The following is a 22,162-nucleotide window of genomic DNA, read 5'->3' on the forward strand; positions in this document are numbered from 1 at the left end:
TTTAGTGGCATGAGGTGGATAACTTAATATAAAAATCAGAAAAATTCTAAGCTGCTGTATAAACTGCCTACAGATAGTTCAATGTAGGAAGAAGTTAAATAATTCAGAAATAAGAAATAACAATCCGTAAATAGTAATGACGCACTCCCTGGTGACCTGAGTGTATGTCAAATACACAACCTGGCGTCTGTTAATTAAATGTATACCAAGTGAACATTTTATGTAAAATTTTATTAACTGTTTTAATGCAATTTCCAAAGAGTCCTATGAAAATCATGAAAAATGCTTATCTGGGCTTTGTGTTTGTATAACCTTACGGCCGATAATTGTCGTAGTATCGAAAAACAATATGTGATGAAATTACTGTTTTAAAAGGCATATTTTCCTTGAAATACATGACAGTGTAAAGAATATAATTTTATTCAAAAAGTGTTTAAAAGTAAATTTCTTAAAAAAATTTATCTGTGACTAAAGCTTTTTATTCTTTGAGTTTAGTACATTCAAACATTGCAGTTTCTTCAATGTTGTGAAGTGCAAACTTTATAAAATGACTGAAAAATACAAATTTTGGCAGAATTACAGACTTTGTGAGGTAAAATTATGGTTGACATAACAATATTACCGAACCATGCTACAAACAACACACTGGGAGCTATTTGTAGAACCTTGTAAAGGTCAGTTAGGGTAACACAGGGTCTGCCCATACCCGCATGTCCATTATATGCTAATCAGATTTCTGTAGTCGTCCAGTGGAAGATTAGAGATAAATTGTGCTATTCCTAATCTTGGTCTTTTTGATACGTAGCAATTAGTAGAACACGAAGAGTTTAGGTAAGTTTCAAAATGTACATTTTGTATTGTACAGTACTTCACATCGATGGTTTGAGTTTTGAATATGGGTCACTGAAGGTAGAGAAATGTTTTGTCTTTTGAAGGTCACCTTTAGTATGGGAGGACAGTGTACAATATGACGCCATATTACTTGTTCAGATAAGCTGCAATAACTGTAGCCTTGGTGGGGCTGGGCCGTGCGCCTTGGGCCTCTGTTGTAAGGCGTACGTGCCCCAACCAGGGCTACAGTTATTACAGCTATGTCCGGATATGCTTATATTCCAGGTGTTACTGCAACTTTCCACTAAAATATGCTCAAACAAATAGCTGTTGTATGTATTCTACATTTGCAAGAGGTACAAGTTCAACTGCACAGACATATTCAACAGGTTCATATACAAGTCATTTTATGAGTGTTTCAACGTTAGTGTTAAACTTTATTGGAACAACACACCCAATCGCCAGTCACACATAGAGAAATAAAATATTAAAACATGATTAAGATTTTCAACATATCTTGAACTGAACTTGTATCATTGGGTTGGAAAAAACGTACGCTAGGATAGTGTTTCAAAGCACAGGTATCGGTAAAGGGTTGTACCATAGGTATGCAGATTTTGACATGACTGGTTACCAGGAAACAAATCGCTAAAAATATCTGCAAAGCTGACCTAAATACACGCCTTAGACAGACACCTAAAACACAAAAATCATGGCTGCAAATTGAGAAGATTTTCAACATATCTTAAAGGTTCAAAATGCACGGTGTTGGTAGTATAACTGAACTACTGCGGGATCTCAGACGGTGATTTCAGTTGATTCACACATTGTAGGGATAGGTACTGGCACTAAGTAGGCAAACTCTATACTTATAGACCTTAAGGTTGCCGGAAAGCCTATTTTTGATGCCAAATGATATGTAGCTAAAAGTATTATTTTAGCAAGTTAAAAAAAGATACGTACTTCAAACTTTCAGTGTAGCTTTGTTATATATTAGTATCATTCAATGAAATTACCATAGTATACATGCCATCAAGACTGTGTACGGCACAATTTCTGTGTCGATACTCTAAAAATGATAATATCCATATGAAAAAATATGGATTTTTATCAAAAACATTATCAAACTTTGAAGACGTGTTGCATGCCAACCGCCCCAATACGAAAAAATCCTGCCGTGCAATTTTCGGAAATAACCTCTAAAATGCGTGGGAAAAATATCAATTGCGTATGTTGTTTGGTTAGCCAGAAAATTGAATTCTAAAGAACATGAAAAATGCACTAAACGAGTTGAAAATCGCTGTTTACGGTGTTTTTGGCGCCGTTGAAATCGTCCAAAACTTCCGCATTCCGATCAACTGGGTCTTTCCTGATTCTCTAGAACACCCTAGGATACGATTCCCGTGCTTAATATGGCAGCTCAAAACATTCTTCCCTGGTTCAGCTTGCTTCACAATTTGACTGGTATTGTTTTGAAAAGTCAGAAACAAGAGCGTGTGCTTAGGGGAGCCGTCTCACTGCGCATACGTCTTCGCAGAATGACATAGTGACTCGCAGTCGTGGCCGTGCTATGAAAGTTTGGCGCGGGTTCGAAGAGAACGTCTGTATAAGTTACATGCTCCCCACTGAAAAAAAAAAACCAAGTCATGTCTGATCTGTTCTGCTTGAGGGTGCATAAAAACTCCTTAGCAATACAGACAACGGTAACTTTCATAAAATATTGTTGCTCAATTTTTAATATTTTGCCATGTATTGCCTTCGTATTTTTTTTATAAATCATCTTTTTATGTAACTATCATGCGAAAAATGTTGTTTTTTTAAAGATTTTATCTGACCCCCTAGGCTTTCTGGCCACCTTAATGCATGCCATGCTGATAGCGAAACTTTTAGCTGTATATCATGAAAAGTTGTTAACTAAAATGAAGTGTAAGATATGCAGACAAATGCGACAATATTTATAAGACTTTATACTAAACCACTTTTTGTTTTGTTATTTCCAGTGAGGTTCTTTGACCAGATACACTCATGCATTCATCGATAGAATCCAGAGAAAAACTGCTGACTGTCATTGATGACAAGGTATTGCTGTGTGCAATTTGTATGGTGCGTTTCAAGTCACCAAAAATACTGCCTTGTCAACACACATTTTGTGAACATTGTCTCACAGAATGGGTCAAAGCAAACAATGGTCAGCTGATATGTCCAACATGCAAGAATCAATGGCCTTTACCCTCCGGAGGGGTGCCAGCTATCACGAACAATCGATTTCTAAATGACCTTTTGGAGGTTATCAGCAGCAAAGTCCCTCCTCAAAGGGTCGGTGATGCGGTGTGTGAAGGGTGTAATAAATCGGCCAAGTATTGGTGTGGTGACTGTGGTGGACATTTTTACTGCAATGTCTGCATAAAAACACATAAAGTAGCAACTGCAGTCTTGCAAGATCATGAACCAATGACAATTGCAGAGTACAATGAGAAGATGTCAACACAGCAGTTCAAATGACTCAGCCAAGATTCTGTGCTAATCACCGCAGTTATAAATTAGAATTCTACTGTGATACCTGTCAAGTGCCAATATGTCATAAGTGTACAGTCGTTGACCATCCATCACGAAATCATGAGATGTTGTCACTTGAGTCAGCACTGGAGAAGTATATCCCAGATATGAAAGCATACTCATTGAAAATTGCTCAGAAAGTTGATGATTTAAAATTAAGAAAGGAGAGAGCATGTGGTGTTCGACAAGACCTGGATGTCACTAGGTTTACAGCTGAACATCAAATTAATACGCTGTGTGAAATTAATTGATGAAATTAAAAAGCAACAGATGAAAATGTGGGTAAAGTTGATGATATCTACATACCAAAGTGTAAACAAAGTGATGCCAATATAGAACGTCTTGAACATAAAATTGCCAGTGCAGAAAGTATGCTTTCATATCTGAACCATCTCTTGACTATTGGTGGAGCTGTAGACATCATGGCGGCACAAAAACAGATGAAAGATCAACAGCAGCACTATGATGATCTGACCGATGTACATTGTGGTGACACTGACAGTGACCTGGTTTTCACAGAAAATCCTGACTGTTTAAAGATTGATCTTGGTGTTGTCAGAGGAAAGCATCTGACCAAACAAGGTATGTTACTACCAGTAAACTTTAAGGTAATTTTGAAACCATTAGGCGAAGTCATCCTGTATTTGGTGTTGAGCTGTGTATTGATTTCAAACAGATCAAAGAACATTTCAGAATGAAATGTGTGGATTTTGTTGTTCATTATCTTAAAAGCAAACTTTGTACCTGAAAAGAGACTGTCATAGATATGCCACCCATAGTTCCTAACTTCAATATGCCACCTATAGTTCCTAACTTCAACATTAATTGGGCCCTGATGTGGAAAACTTTAACTTAACACTGGGAAGGAATTCAGCTAAGCAAGTATGCCTACATGTATATCATGTACATCATTGGCCGTAGGTTACCTCAGATGCCAGAGTTCAGGTGACTTTCTGACCTACAATACACAATGTAACTCATACATCCAGCTCTCTCTCACCAATGTTAACTGTAAACTTATGCTATATATCCAGTGATACTTTTAACAGCACCAAGACAGTTGGGAGAATGTGAAAATGCAATCTAGTATCATGTATGTCATAATGTAAGCAATTATCAACTGGATTGTCTGCAGGAGATGTCTCATACATCTAATGCATGTATGTCGGTCGAATACATAGCATGGTGAAACTACATGTACATTGATGGGCCCCCTAAGCGGAGAACAATTAGATTTTTACGGGAAGGATCGGTGGACGGAGGGACTTTGGAAGCAATTTTTATTCTGTCATCATGACAGTTAGTACTGCATCAAATTATTTTTTCAATGTGTGGAAACAATGCTAATTCCCCCCACCCCCGAAATTTGTAGAATGCACAACATGATTATACCTGCATGTCACTGGTTAAAGGCGGAGCCTCCCTTTAAAAGGACGCCAAGGTATGGCGGCGTTCATTGTGTAAGTGGACACCAAACAGGCAACACGCGGGCACACGCTCCAGAAAATGCCACTTTTTAGTTTTCCCCGGCCGCAAAAACACAGACAGACTGCCAAGCGGTCAGCGTGAAGTTGCTGCCGAACGAACTCTGTGGTTATATTCAAAGTCTAACGCGACTGGAAGACAATTTTTAGGAAATTCGAGCGTTTGTGGCGGGGAATCAATGACCGTTGGCAATTTGAGTCGAACTGACTGTCAATCAAAAGCTTGTATAAACTCTGTTTTCAGGATTAGCAAAATGTGACAAAAGGTTGAGGTCAGTTTGTGTGATTAACGTTATGGAAATCAGACATCATACTGGCCATGTGTTTGAATGGGAGGAGAACTCCACTAATGCGAGAACCTAGGATTGAAAGTGCGGCTTTAACATTACGTTGTACTGCATTAAAACAATTTGCAGTGTTCTAAGTAGATGTAGCTATTTGTATACATTTGCTATTCATGTTTCTGTTATTTCAATTTTATTTACCAAAGACAATTGTAGAACATCAAGGAAAAACAGACTTGTACAGAACTTATTGTTGTTATTATTGTATCAATGAAAAAAAGAGTTGTTTGTTTGTATACAAATACTTGTTTTTGAATCGATGATGTGATTTAAATTTTTCACTATTACAGGGTAATCCTCATTATAAACCACGCATTTTAATACTCGTACTTTAATGATTTATGTTGCAATGTAAACTGTGGAATATGTTTTCCAGGGTGTAATTACAGCAAAAATATTGAGTAAAATGAGTTTTGACAAACTTTTGCCATGTATTTATATCATAAATGCTGAGTGATAAATCATATTAGCCATACATATCTTCAGAAAATGTGAGAGAATCAGATTTTACATACTTTGACATAATTTTGAACACTTTGTCAATCATTCAAATAATCTGGTCCAGTACTATATTTGAAAATATCATTCGTGGTAATTTGAGCTGAGTAGGGGCTTTTTCAAATTACGTTTCCTACAAATTCAAGATAAAGAAAATTGACATTTGTTCTCGTATTGAGCTCTTTCTTTCCCTAAGTAGCACCAGATTTCGGTTAATCACCTAAAGCTATCCATCTATTACTTTAAAATGTGTACAGGTAAACCAGTAAAATCTGAAGTAGAGAGAAAAGATGGCGATAGGATGGAAACAATCACTTGCAATCAACTTCGGGTGCATCAGGAAGAGAGCAGTGTGACTAAACAAACTGGTAACACTGGATTTGGAGTGATTGGAGGACGTGAACTTGGTGTTCTTAAAAGAAACAGACACAGCCTGAGCCTCTTGTAGTGCAAGCCAAACATCGTCAAGCAACAAAAGAAGTCCAGCCAACAAAGATAGAAACAAAGGCTACTAAAACAAGAAATCAAATCTGCGATGTGTGTTTGCAGATTCACCAGGTAAATGTACCGGATGAAGTTGATAGTTACTCAGTACAAAAAGATACTTTTGATACTTTGACACGATTTTTCACATATGGCAATCTGAAGGGGGAAGGTGAATATTCAGTTCTGTGATTTATAAAAGCAAAGTTAATCAGATTGAAAGGAATTAACGTTTCTCACTTAATGTTATGCACGGAGTGTGTTTAATGTGGTAAGTTACAGTTGTTGTTGTGTGGTGCATACGCATTCTGTAATATAAGGCCAAAGTAATTAAATTATTTGTTTTGCGTCCACTCTAAATGGGAAAAGGTATGCGTCTAAGCAGCTGAAAAACACACACAAGAAAATTAACACAATGTAATTTGATTGCAGCAAATAAAAAATTGTAACAAAATTTTAGTTAAGAAAAGCTAAGCGGTCATGGCCTAAATGTCCTATTCAAATACACTGTGTGTGTTTTTCATGAAAACCTAAAAACCTAAGCGGGTGGGGACGCAAAACAAAGAATTTTATTACTTTGGCCTAAGTTGATAGCACCACAACTATGCAAAAAGAGAGGACCCAGCAGGGAATTATTGAAGCAGGTTAGTTTTTCAGGTTAAGCCGGGTAAATAGGTTGGTTACTCTTTTTTTAATTATAACAAGAGAGATATTAGTAATTATATCATACCAATATATTGATGGGGCAAATACAGCGATCTGATTGGTCGAGACGCGAAAAGAACCGTGGTGTATTGGCGATATACCATGGCTGGCATAAGCGCGAGCTCTCAGCTTAAGCAAAATCTGGGGTTTTTTGTTGTTACTCACCAGAATATCAATATACTGTTATGATATAATAGCAATAAATCACACCCTGCGACGGTATACCACTCGACTTTGACCAGTTATATGCACTCGCTATCGCTCTTGCATATATGTCGTGAACTGGTCAAAATCTTGTGGTATACCGTCGCTGGGTGTGCTTTATTGCTTAAATATTTCATTTTATACTGAGATCTACACAAGTGTTGTCATGGAAACATGGCCTTCCTTAATCAAGTGAATGTAAGCAGAACTCATGAAGTTTGTGGCATCTGTTCCAAAAACTAATGAGTTCTAGGTAAGAACAATGCCATTTCTTTATTTATCAAAGTTAGTTTTGTGAACTATAAATGAATATTGTTGCCATGGTAGATAGGCATTAAAATATCCAAATAACAAGAATGAGTCAAGATTATAATTTACCATGTTAAATTGCCATTGTGCAGCAGTTTAATTTATATCAATCTATTCTCAATTTAAAGCAACATAAGCTAACGCAGTTTATTCTTATGACATTTATTTGAATTTCACTATGTTTATTTGCTTTTGACTTTTGACCTTGCAGTGAACTGGACAAAAGCAAGGTTAAAATCCAGGACAATAGATTCATGACCAAATAGGTTTTGCCAGCCTTCCATAAAACTTTCAGAGATATGTATCCATAACGTCTTGCAATAAAATCTTTACAGTGTTACGGTAGAAATTACCACACACAGGTAGTGAATACGAGGTGCGAACTATGGAGTTCAATAGTAACCAAAATTATTTAATAGAAACTAAAATACTCACAAATAATTAAAAATTATGGGAAAAATTACCCTGCTTGGTCGAGAGCTTTGAGTGTTAACCAGTCCTTTTCACAAAAAGTCCGCGGAGTGTGGTTTCAATCAAACCGTCCGGTCTTTAGTGTGACGTGGCATTCAGTACACAGTCCACAACTTCGTATTGACATTTGCAATAGCGGTTTTCCTCTTCCTCCGTTACTACTGAAGAAACAATCGTTGATTGCCCTGTACAGTCCGTTGTGCAGCATACGTTCAGATCAGACAGTCGTGTACAGCAATCTCTCAGTCAGACAGGCGAGCTCCTTTCAGATGTTGTGCAGTCTCCTCATGTATTTTGAGAACGTGTCTATATATATTCGGTATACACCTGGTCGGCAGCAACATTAAAATGTCCACCGTATAAAATTTTCATAAACTCTTGGAACACAGGTGACGACGTACTGTAAAGCTCTCGAGCCAAGCTATCAACCTCTCTAGACCAAGCTTACAAAAAATTGAATATGGGGCATCGTAACACCTTCCCCTTTAGAAAAAGTTTGAGTGCAATGAAAACTTCAATAGCACAAAATACAGTACATAACTACCGATGCATTTCACAGTATGCAAGTCACATTATGACAAATGTTAAATCACGTGCTCATATTTTTAATCACTTCTTGATAACGCATGTGCAATTACATTATCTTTACCTTTTATATGAGCTATCTCTAAATCATACTCTTGGATTGTTAAGCTCCATCTCATTAATCTCTGATTCTTGTTTTTCACCTTATGGATGAACGTTAGGGGGTTATGATCAGTGAAGACCATGATTGGGTGCAGTGTGATATTCAAGTAAATATCAAAGTGCTCCAAAGCAAGCAGCAGGGCTAAGCATTCCTTTTCAATTGCAGAATACGTTCGTTGATGGATATTGAATTTCTTTGAGAAATAACAATCGGATGATCAATCTGATCTACCCCCCTGTTGCATTAATACTGCACCAACACCAACATCACATTCATCTACACATAGTTTAAGCTGCTTGTCAAAGTCTGGCATCACAAGAACTGGAGATTTTGCAAGTATTGCCTTAATTCTAGAAAATGCTGATTGGCAATTTTCTATCCACACAAATTTATTATTCTTTTTTGGTAATTCCGTTAGTGGCTCAACAATAGTTGCAAAATTTTGACATTAACATCGGTCATAACTGGCCATGCCAAGAAATCTCATTATTTCTTTCTTATTTCTTGGAACTGGGAAATCTAGAACAACTTAAACCTTTGCAAGAACAGGATTACTTTGACTCCTGCTTACAACATTGCCAAGGTATTAATCGTACCATGGTAAAATTTACTCTTTTCAAGATTTATTGTGAGTTTGGCCTCTGTCAATCTTTCAAAGAATTTGCGCAATCGCTGCAAGTGCTCCTCCATGTATCGCTGTAAACACTGACGTCATCAACAAACCCTTCGCAGCCATCCAAATCACTTATGATATGGTTAATTTGGTGTTGAAATGAGGCTTGAGCATTTTTCATACCAAATGGCATGACTTTATGAGACCATCAGGTGTAACGAAAGCTGATATTTCTTTGGCACGCTCAGTGAGTGGAATTTGCCAATATCCCTTCAACAAGTCAAACTTACTTACAAATTTTGCCTCACCAATTTTATTGATGCAGTCATCTATTCTTGGCAATGGATATGAATCTGTCATTGTGACTGAATTCACCTTCCTGTAATTTGTACAGAAACGATATGAACCGTTCTCTTTCAGCACAGGTATACATGGCAAACTCCATGGACTACAACTTGGTTCAATGATGTCATTTTGCAACATGTAGTCGATTTCACTTTTGACATATTTTAACTTCATAGGGTTAACTCGATAAGGGTGTTGTTTAATTGGAATTGCATTGTTTACATCAACATCATGACACAGTTTATCAGTTCTGCCAGGCACATCTGCAAACAAGTGTTTAAAACTCTAATATCAAACTTTTCAACTCTTCCCTTTGTTCTTTTGTCTGATGACTGAGTTTGTCATCCAAATTTGCAAGGAAGTCTGAATTTTTCAACTTGATATCATGATCAAATTTCTTGCCTTTGCTCACTTCATTTTCTTGGCCACAACTTGCATGATCGTCACTAAGGTGAGTGGAGGCAGAAACTGATTGAAATTCAGTAACATTTCTTTCAATGTATTCTTTCAACATGTTAACATGACACAATTGCTTTTCTTTACGTCTTCCTGGAGTCTTAACAACATAGTCAACATCATTCACCTTAGACTCAATTTCATAAGGACTGTAGTATCTGGCTTGTAAGGGACGCCCTTGGATTGGAAATAGTACTAAAACCTTATCTCCCGGTTTAAATACTCTTGTCCTGGCATCACTGTCATACCATTGTTTCATTTTGCTTGACTTTTTTCAGGTTCATTTTGCTTTTCAGGTCTTTGGCGATTTCACAAGCCTTACTAATTGTATTCTTGAAATTAGAAACATACTCCAAAAGATTCATTTCAATCTCCTTACAAAGCCACTTCTCGTGCAGCAACTTCAATGGCCCGCGAACTGAGTGTCCAAAAATCAACTCGAAGGGCTGAAACCAATTGATTCTTGAACAGTTTCTTTGACAGCAAATAAGAGTAAGTGAATTCCTTCATCCCAGTCCTTACTTGTTTCAAGGCAAAAAGTACGTATCATATTTTTTAAAGTCTGGTGGAAACGTTCCAGAGCCCCCTGGGATTCAGGATGGTACGCACTTGATTTATACTGCTTGATATTTAGCTGGTGCATAACCTGCTGAAACAAACCCGACATGAAATTCGATCCTTGGTCGGATTGTATGGATTTAGGAAGACCTACAAAAGTGAAAAACTTGATAAATGCTTTCAAAATCTTCGGTGCGCTGATATTTTTCAGAGGAATTGCTTCTGGAAAACGAGTAGACGCACACATAATTGTTAGCAAGTATTCGTTTCCTGATTTAGTTTTCGGCAATGGACCTACACAATCTATCAAAACCTGACTAAATGGTTCTGAAAAAGCGGGTATAGGCTTGAGTGGTGCTACCGGAATCTTTTGATTGGGTTTGCCTACCATGTGACATGCATGACATGACTTACAATATTTAGCAACATCCCGTCTCAAATTGGGCCAGTAGAAATGATTAAGAATTTTGTCATGAGTTTTATTTATTCCAAGATGTCCACTCATAGGATTGTCGTGGGCTAAACTAGTTATTTCTGTACGATATAATTTAGGCACGACAATTTGATTAACAACTCTCCATTCATCTTCAGTTGATGCATGAGGAGGTCGTCATTTTCTCATGAGTATGCCATTTTTTGTATAGAAACATACTGGTACTTTTTCAATTTCACTGAGGGACACTGACCTTTTCCTTAAATTCACAATTTCGGGATCCTTGTGCTGTTCTGTAATAAGTCTATTATGACTGAAATTCTCCTTGATAGAGTTCTCATCTTTAGGATGCATTTCATTACTCTGATTTGAGATATCTTTGACTTTATTAACAGTAGAGTGACACTCATCAAGTCGAGAAAAGAACGTGTCCTCTAGCCCAATATCCAAGTCATTAAGGTAAAGGGCGACGAATTCGGACGCGCACACGCTTCAGAACGTTTCTGCGCAGGTTTAACTCCAGCCTGCCGCAAATAGGTTTTTTGTAGCGCATGTATTTAACATCACCTGTCATTGTTGAAGTTGCGTTTTTACCTAATTTTTTGACCCAGTGTCTTAGACATACATGTGACCTATAACCTTGTCATATTTTGACCCCCTAGAAAGCTGGTTTTTATTCAATATGAGCGAAAAATTAACATTTCTCTCCCATTTATATGGCGCAAATTACCCATTCACCTGGAGATATTGTAAAAAGTAGCGTGGTGACACCTTTTATTAAAAGTGTAAACTAAATGATATTATGTCAGGAGTTTATTCGCCAAGTTTGGTCAAAATGACACCATTCAAAGCGACAGGAAGAAAGTTCGAAAATTATGTAGTGATATAATTTCGATATCGTCATTTGTAATCGATACTTATGTTAAAATTTCTTCACAAACATCATGAAAACTGTACATTCGATAGATATGGATCTTAAGTCTTGGTATTTATTAAAATTAACTCATTTGCTAAGCGTTTTATAATTGCTTTCTTTAGTTTAAGTGAATTATATCATTTTTATTTATTTCTAACGCCGCCATTTTAACGTCCGTTTCCATGGAAACGAGCGTGGTGACCCCCATTTTTTATTTCATTTTTGCACTTGCACAACTTCCAAGAATATTTGTGCAAAGTTTCAAGAAAATGACACCACAACCTAATTTTGACGTAATTCGTAGTACTTCACCTTAAATCTATTTGTCACATCCTTTCTATTAATTGCAGCCTTTTTGGCTCATGGCCCTAGTTACAACACAGCGGGAAATATTTCACTTTCTTCATCACAAATCCCATTATCAATGCTAGGTTTTTCAGTTACAATTGGATCGGGGAACACCTTTCCTCCAGCCAAATCATTGCCTGCAACATAGAAATACCTTCAACGGGTAGAGTGGGTCGTACTCCCACTGTAACAGGCCCTGAAACTAAGTCTGACTGTAAATTTATCGAATGCAATGGCATATTCATATAACCTAATTCTACACCCTTTATTAACACATCTGCTTTTGCAGAGCTCATTTCAGATAAAGGTAACACACCCTCTAATAATAAAGTTTGTGAGGCTGCTGTATCACGCAATATCTTTATGGGTCGTAGATTAGCTTCATCCCCTATTAAGGATACAAATCCCTCAAAGACAAAGGGTTTAAATTTGTCTATCATATCAGACGTTGACCTTTCAACAAATTCTCCAACTTTAAACACATTGGATATTTTAGGAAGATTTTCTGCAATCGTGCAAGCAGTTGGTTCAATTTTGCTTTATTTTGCTTTCTTTGAAAAACCAACATTCTGCAATGACATGGCCTTTCTTTTTACAATAGGCACATGTGGGCGTAGTCTTAAAGACTCCAACTTTACCTTTTTCTGCGGAATTAGTATTCCCCTTGCCTTTATGAAAAGATGGAGATTTCTGTTCAAACGTTTTGGAAGATTGAAAACCACTCGACTTGGCTTGACCGCTTTTGTTAAAGCTAAGTTTGTGGGTCAAAGAATAATCATCGGCCACAGTGGCTGCTTCATGCAAATTCACATCTTTGTGTTCATCCAAGTGAGTTTTAATATCAACATGTACACATTGTTTGAACTCTTCAACCAACATCAATTCCCTAAGCTTATCATAGTTCTGATTTATTCCTTTCGCCTGCAACCACCTGTCAAATAATCTTTCCTTTTCTCTTGCAAATTCAACATGAGTTTGATCGCCTCTCTTTTGAACAGCTCTGAACTTTTGCCAGTAAGCCTCTGGTACCAACTCGTACGATTTGAGAATTGCTTCTTTTACAAAATCATAGTCACTACTTTGAGCAATGGGTAAGGCAGAAAACACTTCACGAGCTTTACCTGTTAGGACACTTTGCAACAACATGGTCCAAACATCTCTAGGCCATTTGAGACTAGTTGCAATTTTTTCAAAATGCTGGAAATAACTGTCAACCTCCTTTCTTGAAATTGAGGAACAAGCCAAATATACTTTGCTGCATCAAAACTCTGATGGTATGGCCCTGTTGACAAGTTATCAGCTTCCATTACATTGGATTTTGTTTCTTGATCCCTCTCTAATTTCATTTGTTCAAGGTCCAGTTTTCTTTGCGTTTCCCTATCAGTTGTTTCTAATTGCCTCATTCTATACTCGTGATCCAACTCTATTTGCCGTATTCTCACTGCATTGCTATCGATCTCAGACTCAATGAGTTTCAACGCATCCGCACTAAATTTCCCTAAGTCAATTAAAGCTTTGACGACAACACTTTTAATCTCCTGCTTTTTCATTGATGGACTAACAGTAAGCTGAAGATGCTCGGCAAGCAACAACAAATCCTGTTTCCTTAACCTCTTGAAATTTCAAAAGAAGGTTTTTCTAAATATTTATCTGGTTTGAACTCCATTGCTGGCTTCACTTTCACGTCAATTTAGTTACACGTTTAGCTTTTTCTTACCAAGTTACAAAATACGCTAGCAAATGTCCGTTCTCCCGGACGAGCCCCCACTTTCTGTTACGGTAGAAATTACCACACACAGGCAGTGAATACGAGAAGCGCACTATGGAGTTCAATAGTAACCAAAATTATTTAATAGAAACTAAAATACTCACAAATAATTAAAAATTATGGGAAAATTACCCTGTTTGGTCGAGAGCTTTGAGTGTTAACCAGTCCTTTTCACAAAAAGTCTGCGGAGTGTGGTTTCAATCAAACCGTCCGGTCTTTAGTGTGACGTGGCATTCAGTACACAGTCCACAACTTCGTATTGACGTTTGCAATAGCGGTTTTCCTCTTCCTCCGTTAGAAACAGTCGTTGATTGCCCTGCGATATCTGCCCTTTTTTCTGTAACCTCAAGTTCTCTATACAGTCCGTTGTGCAGCATACGTTCAGATCAGACAGGCGTGTACAGCAATCTCTCAGTCAGACAGGCGAGCTCCTTTCAGATGTTGTGCAGTCTCCTCATGTATTTTGAGAACGTGTCTATATATATTCAGTATACACCTGGTCGGCAGCAACATTAAAATGTCCACCGTATAAAATTTACATAAACTCTTGGAACACGGTGACGACGTACTGTAAAGCTCTCGAGCCAAGCTATCAACCTCTCTCGACCAAGCTTACAAAAAATTGAATATGGGGCATCGTAACAACATGAATATACAAAATATGGTATTTTTTACATTCTGAGACAAATATTTAAAAAAATGCAAATTTATCTTGTCACTATGGTAAAAGGACAGTAAAATATGGAATGGCAAAATTCAGTAACGGTTTAGGATTTACTCTAATGAATTGTCATATTGATGAACTTTGATTTGTATCACTATATCTGTTTAAAATTTCAAACTACTATCAGCACAACACAGCTCACTAATTCAGAAACTGTTTTGCGTGTTTTGACCTTTGACCTCTTTGACCTTTTAGTCAGCTGGAGAAATTTAAGTCTGACAGGTCAAGGTCCTAATTCCAGACAGATAACCAAACATGTTTATCCTTCCAAAAATCAAACAAACAGAACCATAGTACATGTACTCTGCAAAAATGACACTTCTGTTTTCAGTCTAGCATGATGAAAAAGCAAGTTGTCCTGATAGCAATTTACATTTTTGGCATGGTATAAAGGACATTAAAATATGGAATTACAAAAATTTATAAAATTGAGCGTGTAACTTGACGAATTGTCATTGTGATGTACTATCGATTCTCACTTTCAAGCTGTCTTTGTGAGAACAGTTTGTTACACAGCAAATGCATTGTAATTGCACTCTGATGATGTGCTTGTTTTAATCTTTGACCTTACAGATGGCTGGTCAAAATTCACACAGGAGGGTCATGGTCCTAGTCCAGGACAGAAGTTCAATAATCCATGTGGTTTAACATTTCACAACGACAAACTTCTGGTATGTGACAAAGACAACAATGTTGTTCAGATTCTGAACCAAGACTACACATGTGAAAGGGTGCTAGGAAGTTTCAGCGGTCAGTTGGCTCAACCATTCAAGCCACAGTCTGTAGCAGTCTCTCAGGACAACCACTTCTACGTACTTGATGACAACAATTTGCAAATTATCGTCTGTGATCAAAATAATAAAGTTATAAGAATAATTACTCTACCCGGAGACACTGATCCCTGGTGCATAGCTCTCTTGAAAGGGTTTGTTTGGTCACCGATGTCAAAGGTCATAGGTTACTCAAATACACCACGAATGGTCAATATGTTGCAGAGATTGGTAGTTATGGTAATGGCCATACAAAATTCTACTGCCCCCGCTTTGTCGCTGTCAACAGTAGGGATGTCATCATGGTGTCTGACTGTTACAATAGCTGCATCAAGTGTGTTGATTCTGATTTCAATTACATGTACCAATACGGTGAGAGAGGTCACGGCGAAAGTCAGCTGTACTTCCCATACAGCATTGCCGTTGATGGCGCTGACAATGTTTATGTCTGTGATAAAGGCAATGCTAGGATTTCGATGTGGAGTAGAGATGGAACGTGGAAACATCATCTATTCCAAGGTGAAGTGATCAGCCCCTGGTACATCGCAGTCAGTCAAGACAGAATCTGTGTTAGAGAGTATCAAGACGTACACATTACAGTGTTTTCTAAGTAGACAGAAAAACCAAGATGATGTGTTTGTCTGCATTTCATCAAAATATTGCATTTCTGTCAAAACCTTTGGCACGATGCAATTTTCCGATTATCACTCAAGCGTGACGACGAACAAATCGCACCGTTTACATCATGTTTACATTCCAAAAACCATCTGTTTCTCACATTTAGAAAGATAGTTTTGGCAAATTGTTATTCTATGTTGATGTCGTCTCATGTCTAGAGTAGATATAAGCCCAAATGATGTTGTTTTCTGATAATTTTCACTCAGAAAATTTAGGAACTTTGAAAAGGTGAGTTAAGTTTCCGTTTTTGACACACAAGGCCCAAGGGTGCAGCGTGATGCAGTTCTATGAACCAATGATAGTGAGTTGAAAGAGTCACATTTAAAGACAAAATACTGAATGAATGCTGTATATTTGCGACAGTCGCGTCACGTCTTCGGTTCAAATACCCCATAGGTGAGTAATTTTCAACAATTTAAATATACAAATATGTATAATTTTGAAGTGATGTGTGTCTGAAATGTAGTGCACACTGCAGTTATTACCAGTCCCATCTTATCCAAACTCCAGTAGAAATCACAGTCACGAGTGTTTCCATACATAGCGGCCGCCGTGTGGTATGCATATTGAAAAAAATTACCAATGCATCCAGTGATGTCTCTTTTGATCAGGCATGGCACTATTTCCACCCAATAGTCATTGATTCTGTCATTGCAAACGATATAAATGGCAGAGCCAGCACCGATCCGACCCCATCGTGGTTTATTGAGCAAGCGGCAGAACTCAAGTTCACGATAGAGGGCGCTGGCTGTTACCCACATGCACAGGACTATGACTGAGCCAACAGAGTACTGAGCTGAGAGGTGGCACACGTGTACCTTTTGAAGCTTGGGTAGCAATTTTCAACGTTTAGACGATTTCAGTGCGCAATATTGTAGTTTAAATAATAGTGTAGATGTACGATTCAATTTCTGTCACATAATATGAAACATGACCTTGTTTACTTTTGTTTTTAATTCGAAACTGTAGCTAACTTTTTTGTGAAAACGGTCTGAACAAAGTTTCGCCAATATTGAAGGTAAGGACAAAAGGATCCGTCTGAACAACTCAAGAAATATGATTTTTTTTAGCTAACACCATTTTAGTGACTATCTTCAAGTCTAGTAAGTTTGCTTTGAAATGTGACGTAGCCTTCAGATCAGAAGCTATGTTCAGGTCAAATCGCTCTTTTGAAGTTGTAGTTGACATTTTGTCGCAAGCAAGAAGCATTTTATTTTATATTAAAAGGTTTTAATATTTTCTATCGATCGAAAAGATTCTAACTCATGCCTCTCACCATAAAGCATTAAGCTGAGTTTCGGAATTTCGCTTTCTCATTCGTGAGGTGTGTAAAGTCAGGAACTAACTGCTCGTCGAACGGCTTTTTATGAATAGCGCCCTCTCAAGTTCAGTTTCTATAAGTGCTTTCATTTTTGGATTCTAAGTTTATTTAGACAAGATGCCTTAACGATAATATCATGCCTTAAATGTTAAATGATGTCACTAAGCGTACTTCACAGTATAGGAATATGATACAGTTGGAGTGCAAGTGTAGAAGAAAACTGTATCATTATGACTAGATATGATGAATACAACATGTAATTTTAGAACTAAGTAAACGGTAGTCTAGTCCAGTTAACGGTTGATGGTTAGTTTCTACAGTTGTCCGGTTATTTTTCAGTCTGTCTGCATTTATACCTTTGGCATTTTATTTCTATTGAAGTTCCGATATCAAAGTTCATATAACTTTAAGTATTAGTCTAATGTTTGTTGTATATCCTGTACTTTCCTGTTCTTTGTTGAATTTTTCTGTGAAAGTGTTTTATAATGTACACTAAAACAATGCTCAGTGATGTCACAATCTTTAGGTCAAAGGTGGCCTTGCCTGTGCGAGTGGAAATTTAAGTCAGTACAGACGTTTTAGAGGTTTATCTTGGCAATTACCTTTCTGTAATATTATCTCTGTTACCTGATTATTGAGACTTGGTGTTGAGCATTGGTGACTTTGCTTTTTATCATAAAATTTATAACAGGTCTTTCTGAATTATATTTCTGATGTATAAACTCTATATTTAAGCAATAATGCACCCCCTCCCGGCCCATAATGGACGAAAGCGAATACAACAAAAGACTCGTTAGGACTTTCAAAAAGTTCTACGGTCGATATGACGACATTGTGGCCAAATATGACACCTCGGTCACTCAAATGATTAACGACAGCATTCCCGGCTTTGACTTATTACAGTGATTCATATCCTGTATCATTTCATACAATATTTAGACAATTTTGGGACCAATCCTGACGGGTGTAGCATGCTAGCAGGGTATGCTTACCCATTCCGGACACCTGGTACCACCACTAATTATCAGTGGTTCAGGATGGTCCTACTTAAATTTGTAAATCACAATTGTCCCATGGACCTGGTAATATATTACCTTGAATGGAAATGATTATTGGACCAGTTTAATGTCATATTGCACGACATAATGTACGAGGCGAAGCCGAGTACATTATGGAGTGCAAAGTTTGCTTGAGTCCATTATGGGCGGGAGGGGTGCATTATTGCTATTATTTTATAGTTTTGGCAATGCCAGTGAATTTGTAGTTGTAGAAAACGAATAAAAAAGGAAATTTAAACTGAGTTTGAAGCCAGTGAGCGTCGTCCAGTACCATCGGCCCTGACTCTGTACATATTACATGCACTCCACACTGCACAGTGCACTGCACTGAACACGCGTTCAGCACAAAAAATGACCAGCACTTTCACGGTTCATTTTGAATTGAAAAAGTAAAACGATGTATTTTCGAAGGAAATGAAATTTAAGTGCATCCCTACCGTCTATATCGAACTTGAAACATCACCTTTAAATATCATGCCATTCAAAAAGCCGACACGGTGAAATGCCAGAGATGAAGAAAACGGAATGTTCATGCATCGACATCAGCATGATCAGCGAGCTGCATGCCAGGGGTATCAGCTGATGAATACGATCATTATTATGTCGCTAGTAGTACAGCATTCATTGCAAACGATATCAACAGAGTTCAACATTATATTCAAATGTTTATATTTCAATTATAATGGTGTCTATAAATTTAATTTTCGATGGCTTCTTGAGAAGAGCTACTTTATTTCGGCGAACAACAGAACCTGACGTAAACGGGTGCTTGAAAGGTACAGTTGACAAATATACTAGAGGGTTTCGGTACCGTGGCGATATCGAGAACAAGGCAAGGTAAAATCACAGACATGAAGAAAAAAACGATGAATGAAAGTTGTCTCCGATTACAGTCAGTGCATCAGAATTAGGTGGCCGAGATGTTAGATCAACGGAGAGTCAACGGTCGTCTTGAACGGGCGAGTCCCAAAACCCGGACCGAGACGAGTCGAGACGAGACCAAAAGACCTCCTATCTTACTGATAGAAAAGTTACGGTTTTTTGCACATAGGCAGCATCTGTATCAATGCCACGGGCGTTGTTCCACTTCTGTCTTAGTTAGTCAAAGAAGTGATATCCCACTCCTACCATCGACTTATGCTTGTTCATTTTCGTACATTCTAGTCAGTGGTTAATAGCCCTACGAATCTGAATCTTAATCTGAGGCTGCCTCAAATTCCGCACACATAACATACATGAATGTACTATCGGTAATGCAGAAAAATGGTGCAGCCACTGTATTAAAATTAAACATATGAGCTCTCAGTTTACTTCCCTTAATGTGTTTATAAATGGTGAATCTAATTTCTAAAAAATGATTACTTAAATCTCCTGTATGTATGTTTCTAACACAAGGTTACCTATTTTGAATTCACAGTAGATATCATAGTAGAATCTGAATCTGGCGCTTATCGCTTATAAGCCAAAATGTTGACGCAGTTCGCATGTTTCAAGCTCGCCTTGAACTCAAGTTGAAAAACCTCAACAAATCTTTTTTCAGTTGTTCCAATCGTTGATTGTGCTATATCTTGCTTTGTGCATCAATCTTTGACACTATCAATAAACTGCAAGCTTACTGCTGTAGTGTTGTATATATGATGTATTTACAACGCTTGGCCTGAGGGGTCATTATGGTCTCGTCTCGACTCGTCTCGGTCCGGGTTTTGGGACTCGCCTCATGATTGTTGGTATTAGCTGACCTTGGACCGAGACTTTGAATGGCTAGTATATCCGTAGACACTTCCGGTCAACTGCCGTTGTTGGCCCGTTCACGGCTGGTTAGAGAAGCCTTTCATGCTTGCATCGTTTACATGGCCACTAACATACATAATATGCCATGTGTCAAACCCAGTATTGTCTAGGAGTTTGCAAACGTACTGAGTTCTGTTTCACCTATATGGCAATGAACCTAACCATGTTGTCAACAAACGTGACAACCAGCGTATCGGACGGGGACATGCTGAGCGCCAGCCAGACAGACAACAAGTGCATGCGTGAGGACTCAAAAAATGTGATAAATCGTTCAGTAAAACATTATTATCAATATTGTGCACCATTATCAAGATTTATGGTTTGGTGTATTATACGGTTTATCCGACACTTTCCCTCCTTTTAAATGCGCAGTCCTTTTTTCGTTTTCCAAAACAAAACTTGCTCGCTGTGGGGCCGCAATGCTGAATAATGGAATAAATTATCAGTAATAATGCATGGGTATGACGTCACAAAATTTGCTGGTATTGACAAAGCTATAATATAATTAAGCAAATAAAACCTCTGTACGTTGATTTTCAGTTTGGTTCATTGACACATACACAGCAATATATTAACGGGTGGTAGAATTTTTCTATATTTGTATCTTTTGACTCCACAATAATTGATACAGCCTGCATTGGCCATAGCTTGATTCCTGCAAGTTCTATAGCTTGTCAAAGGTTTTTACTATTATTAATTATATTATAGCTTTGTCAATACCAGCAAATTTTGTGGCATTACCAACAAATTTTGTGACGTCATCAACAGAGATATATTATTACTGATCCGATTATCAAGCACTTGGGCCCAAATGTTGTCTACATCTACAAAGTCACCAGCACCGCCAGAGCTATAAAATGGTACCAATAAAAATGCTCCCACATACCGACCCATGCGGACTCCAACAAGATTTGCACTCCATAACATATCCGGCTTCGCCTCACACATTACATCGTGCAAAATTCGCTTTTGTCCATCTTAGGCCTGGAAGAGGTACATAATTACTTAATCATATATTATCAGTATTATTACTTTTAGCGATTTATCAATATGTAAATGTCATTTGATTGTAAAATAAGAACTTATACTGTGTTCTGGCTTACATCTCTTCTGTTCTACTTCCAATATGCACAGCATTCATGTTTCTAATTTCAACAGACAGTAAAACCATCAAACTCTGAAGTCCAACTTATGTATTGATATTTGAAGTACCTTTAGGACAGATTGCTTGTTTTATGTGTTCAGTGACCTGATTTCCATAATTTACCATGAAATTAGACATACAGGAAAGAAAGTTGAAAATAAGTAACTTTGTAACGGTCAGTGTCAACAGTGGAATACAAAGGGCCATTTGCATAACAATAGCTGACTGACCGACATTGTCAGACTGAAGCAGGCAGCAGAAGTTGCAACTGAAAAATGACCTGAGGGCAGCGCTGCCCCAAGGGCAGCTCAGAGTGGAGGAAACATGTACACAACATTCAATGACGTCACTGATGAACTGTATATCTGCCCTGAGGGCAGCTCAAATATATTGCTGCCCTCAGGGCAGATTGATAGATATACAATTATGCAATGATGTGTGAGCATAGGAAATGTATGTCTGCCCTGAGGGCAGCTCAGACATATTGCTGCCCTCAGGGCAGACATATTTATATATCCTATCCTTAAAGTATTGCATAGTGTAATCTACCAATCTGGACTTAGAGCAGCAATAAGTTTTGCATAGTGTATATCTACCTATCTGCCCTGAGGGCAGCAATATATTAGAGCTGCCCTTAGGGCAGACATACATTTCCTATCCTTAAAG

At 37.7% G+C, this 22,162-nt stretch overlaps 1 protein-coding gene across 2 annotated transcripts in view; it reads left to right on the forward strand.

Moving 5' to 3' along the window:
• The first annotated feature begins 740 nt into the window (after positions 1–740).
• Positions 741–22,162, forward strand: part of LOC139116693 (uncharacterized) — a 559,130-nt gene continuing 537,708 nt past the window's right edge. Inside the window, exons 1-4 of one of the 2 annotated variants that reach the window (XM_070679284.1) lie at positions 741–831; positions 2,832–3,969; positions 5,971–6,271; positions 15,308–18,239. In XM_070679284.1, coding sequence (XP_070535385.1) covers positions 3,759–3,969; positions 5,971–6,161 — 402 coding nt within the window. In that variant the 5' untranslated portion in view covers positions 741–831; positions 2,832–3,758 and the 3' untranslated portion in view covers positions 6,162–6,271; positions 15,308–18,239. Of the gene's footprint in view, positions 832–2,831; positions 3,970–5,970; positions 6,272–15,307; positions 18,240–22,162 lie in introns of those variants that run through there. The other variant, XM_070679285.1, reaches the window with a different exon arrangement.

The sequence above is a fragment of the Ptychodera flava genome, chromosome 18, assembly GCF_041260155.1.
Source record: "Ptychodera flava strain L36383 chromosome 18, AS_Pfla_20210202, whole genome shotgun sequence".
NCBI classification, from domain to species: Eukaryota; Metazoa; Hemichordata; class Enteropneusta; family Ptychoderidae; genus Ptychodera; species Ptychodera flava.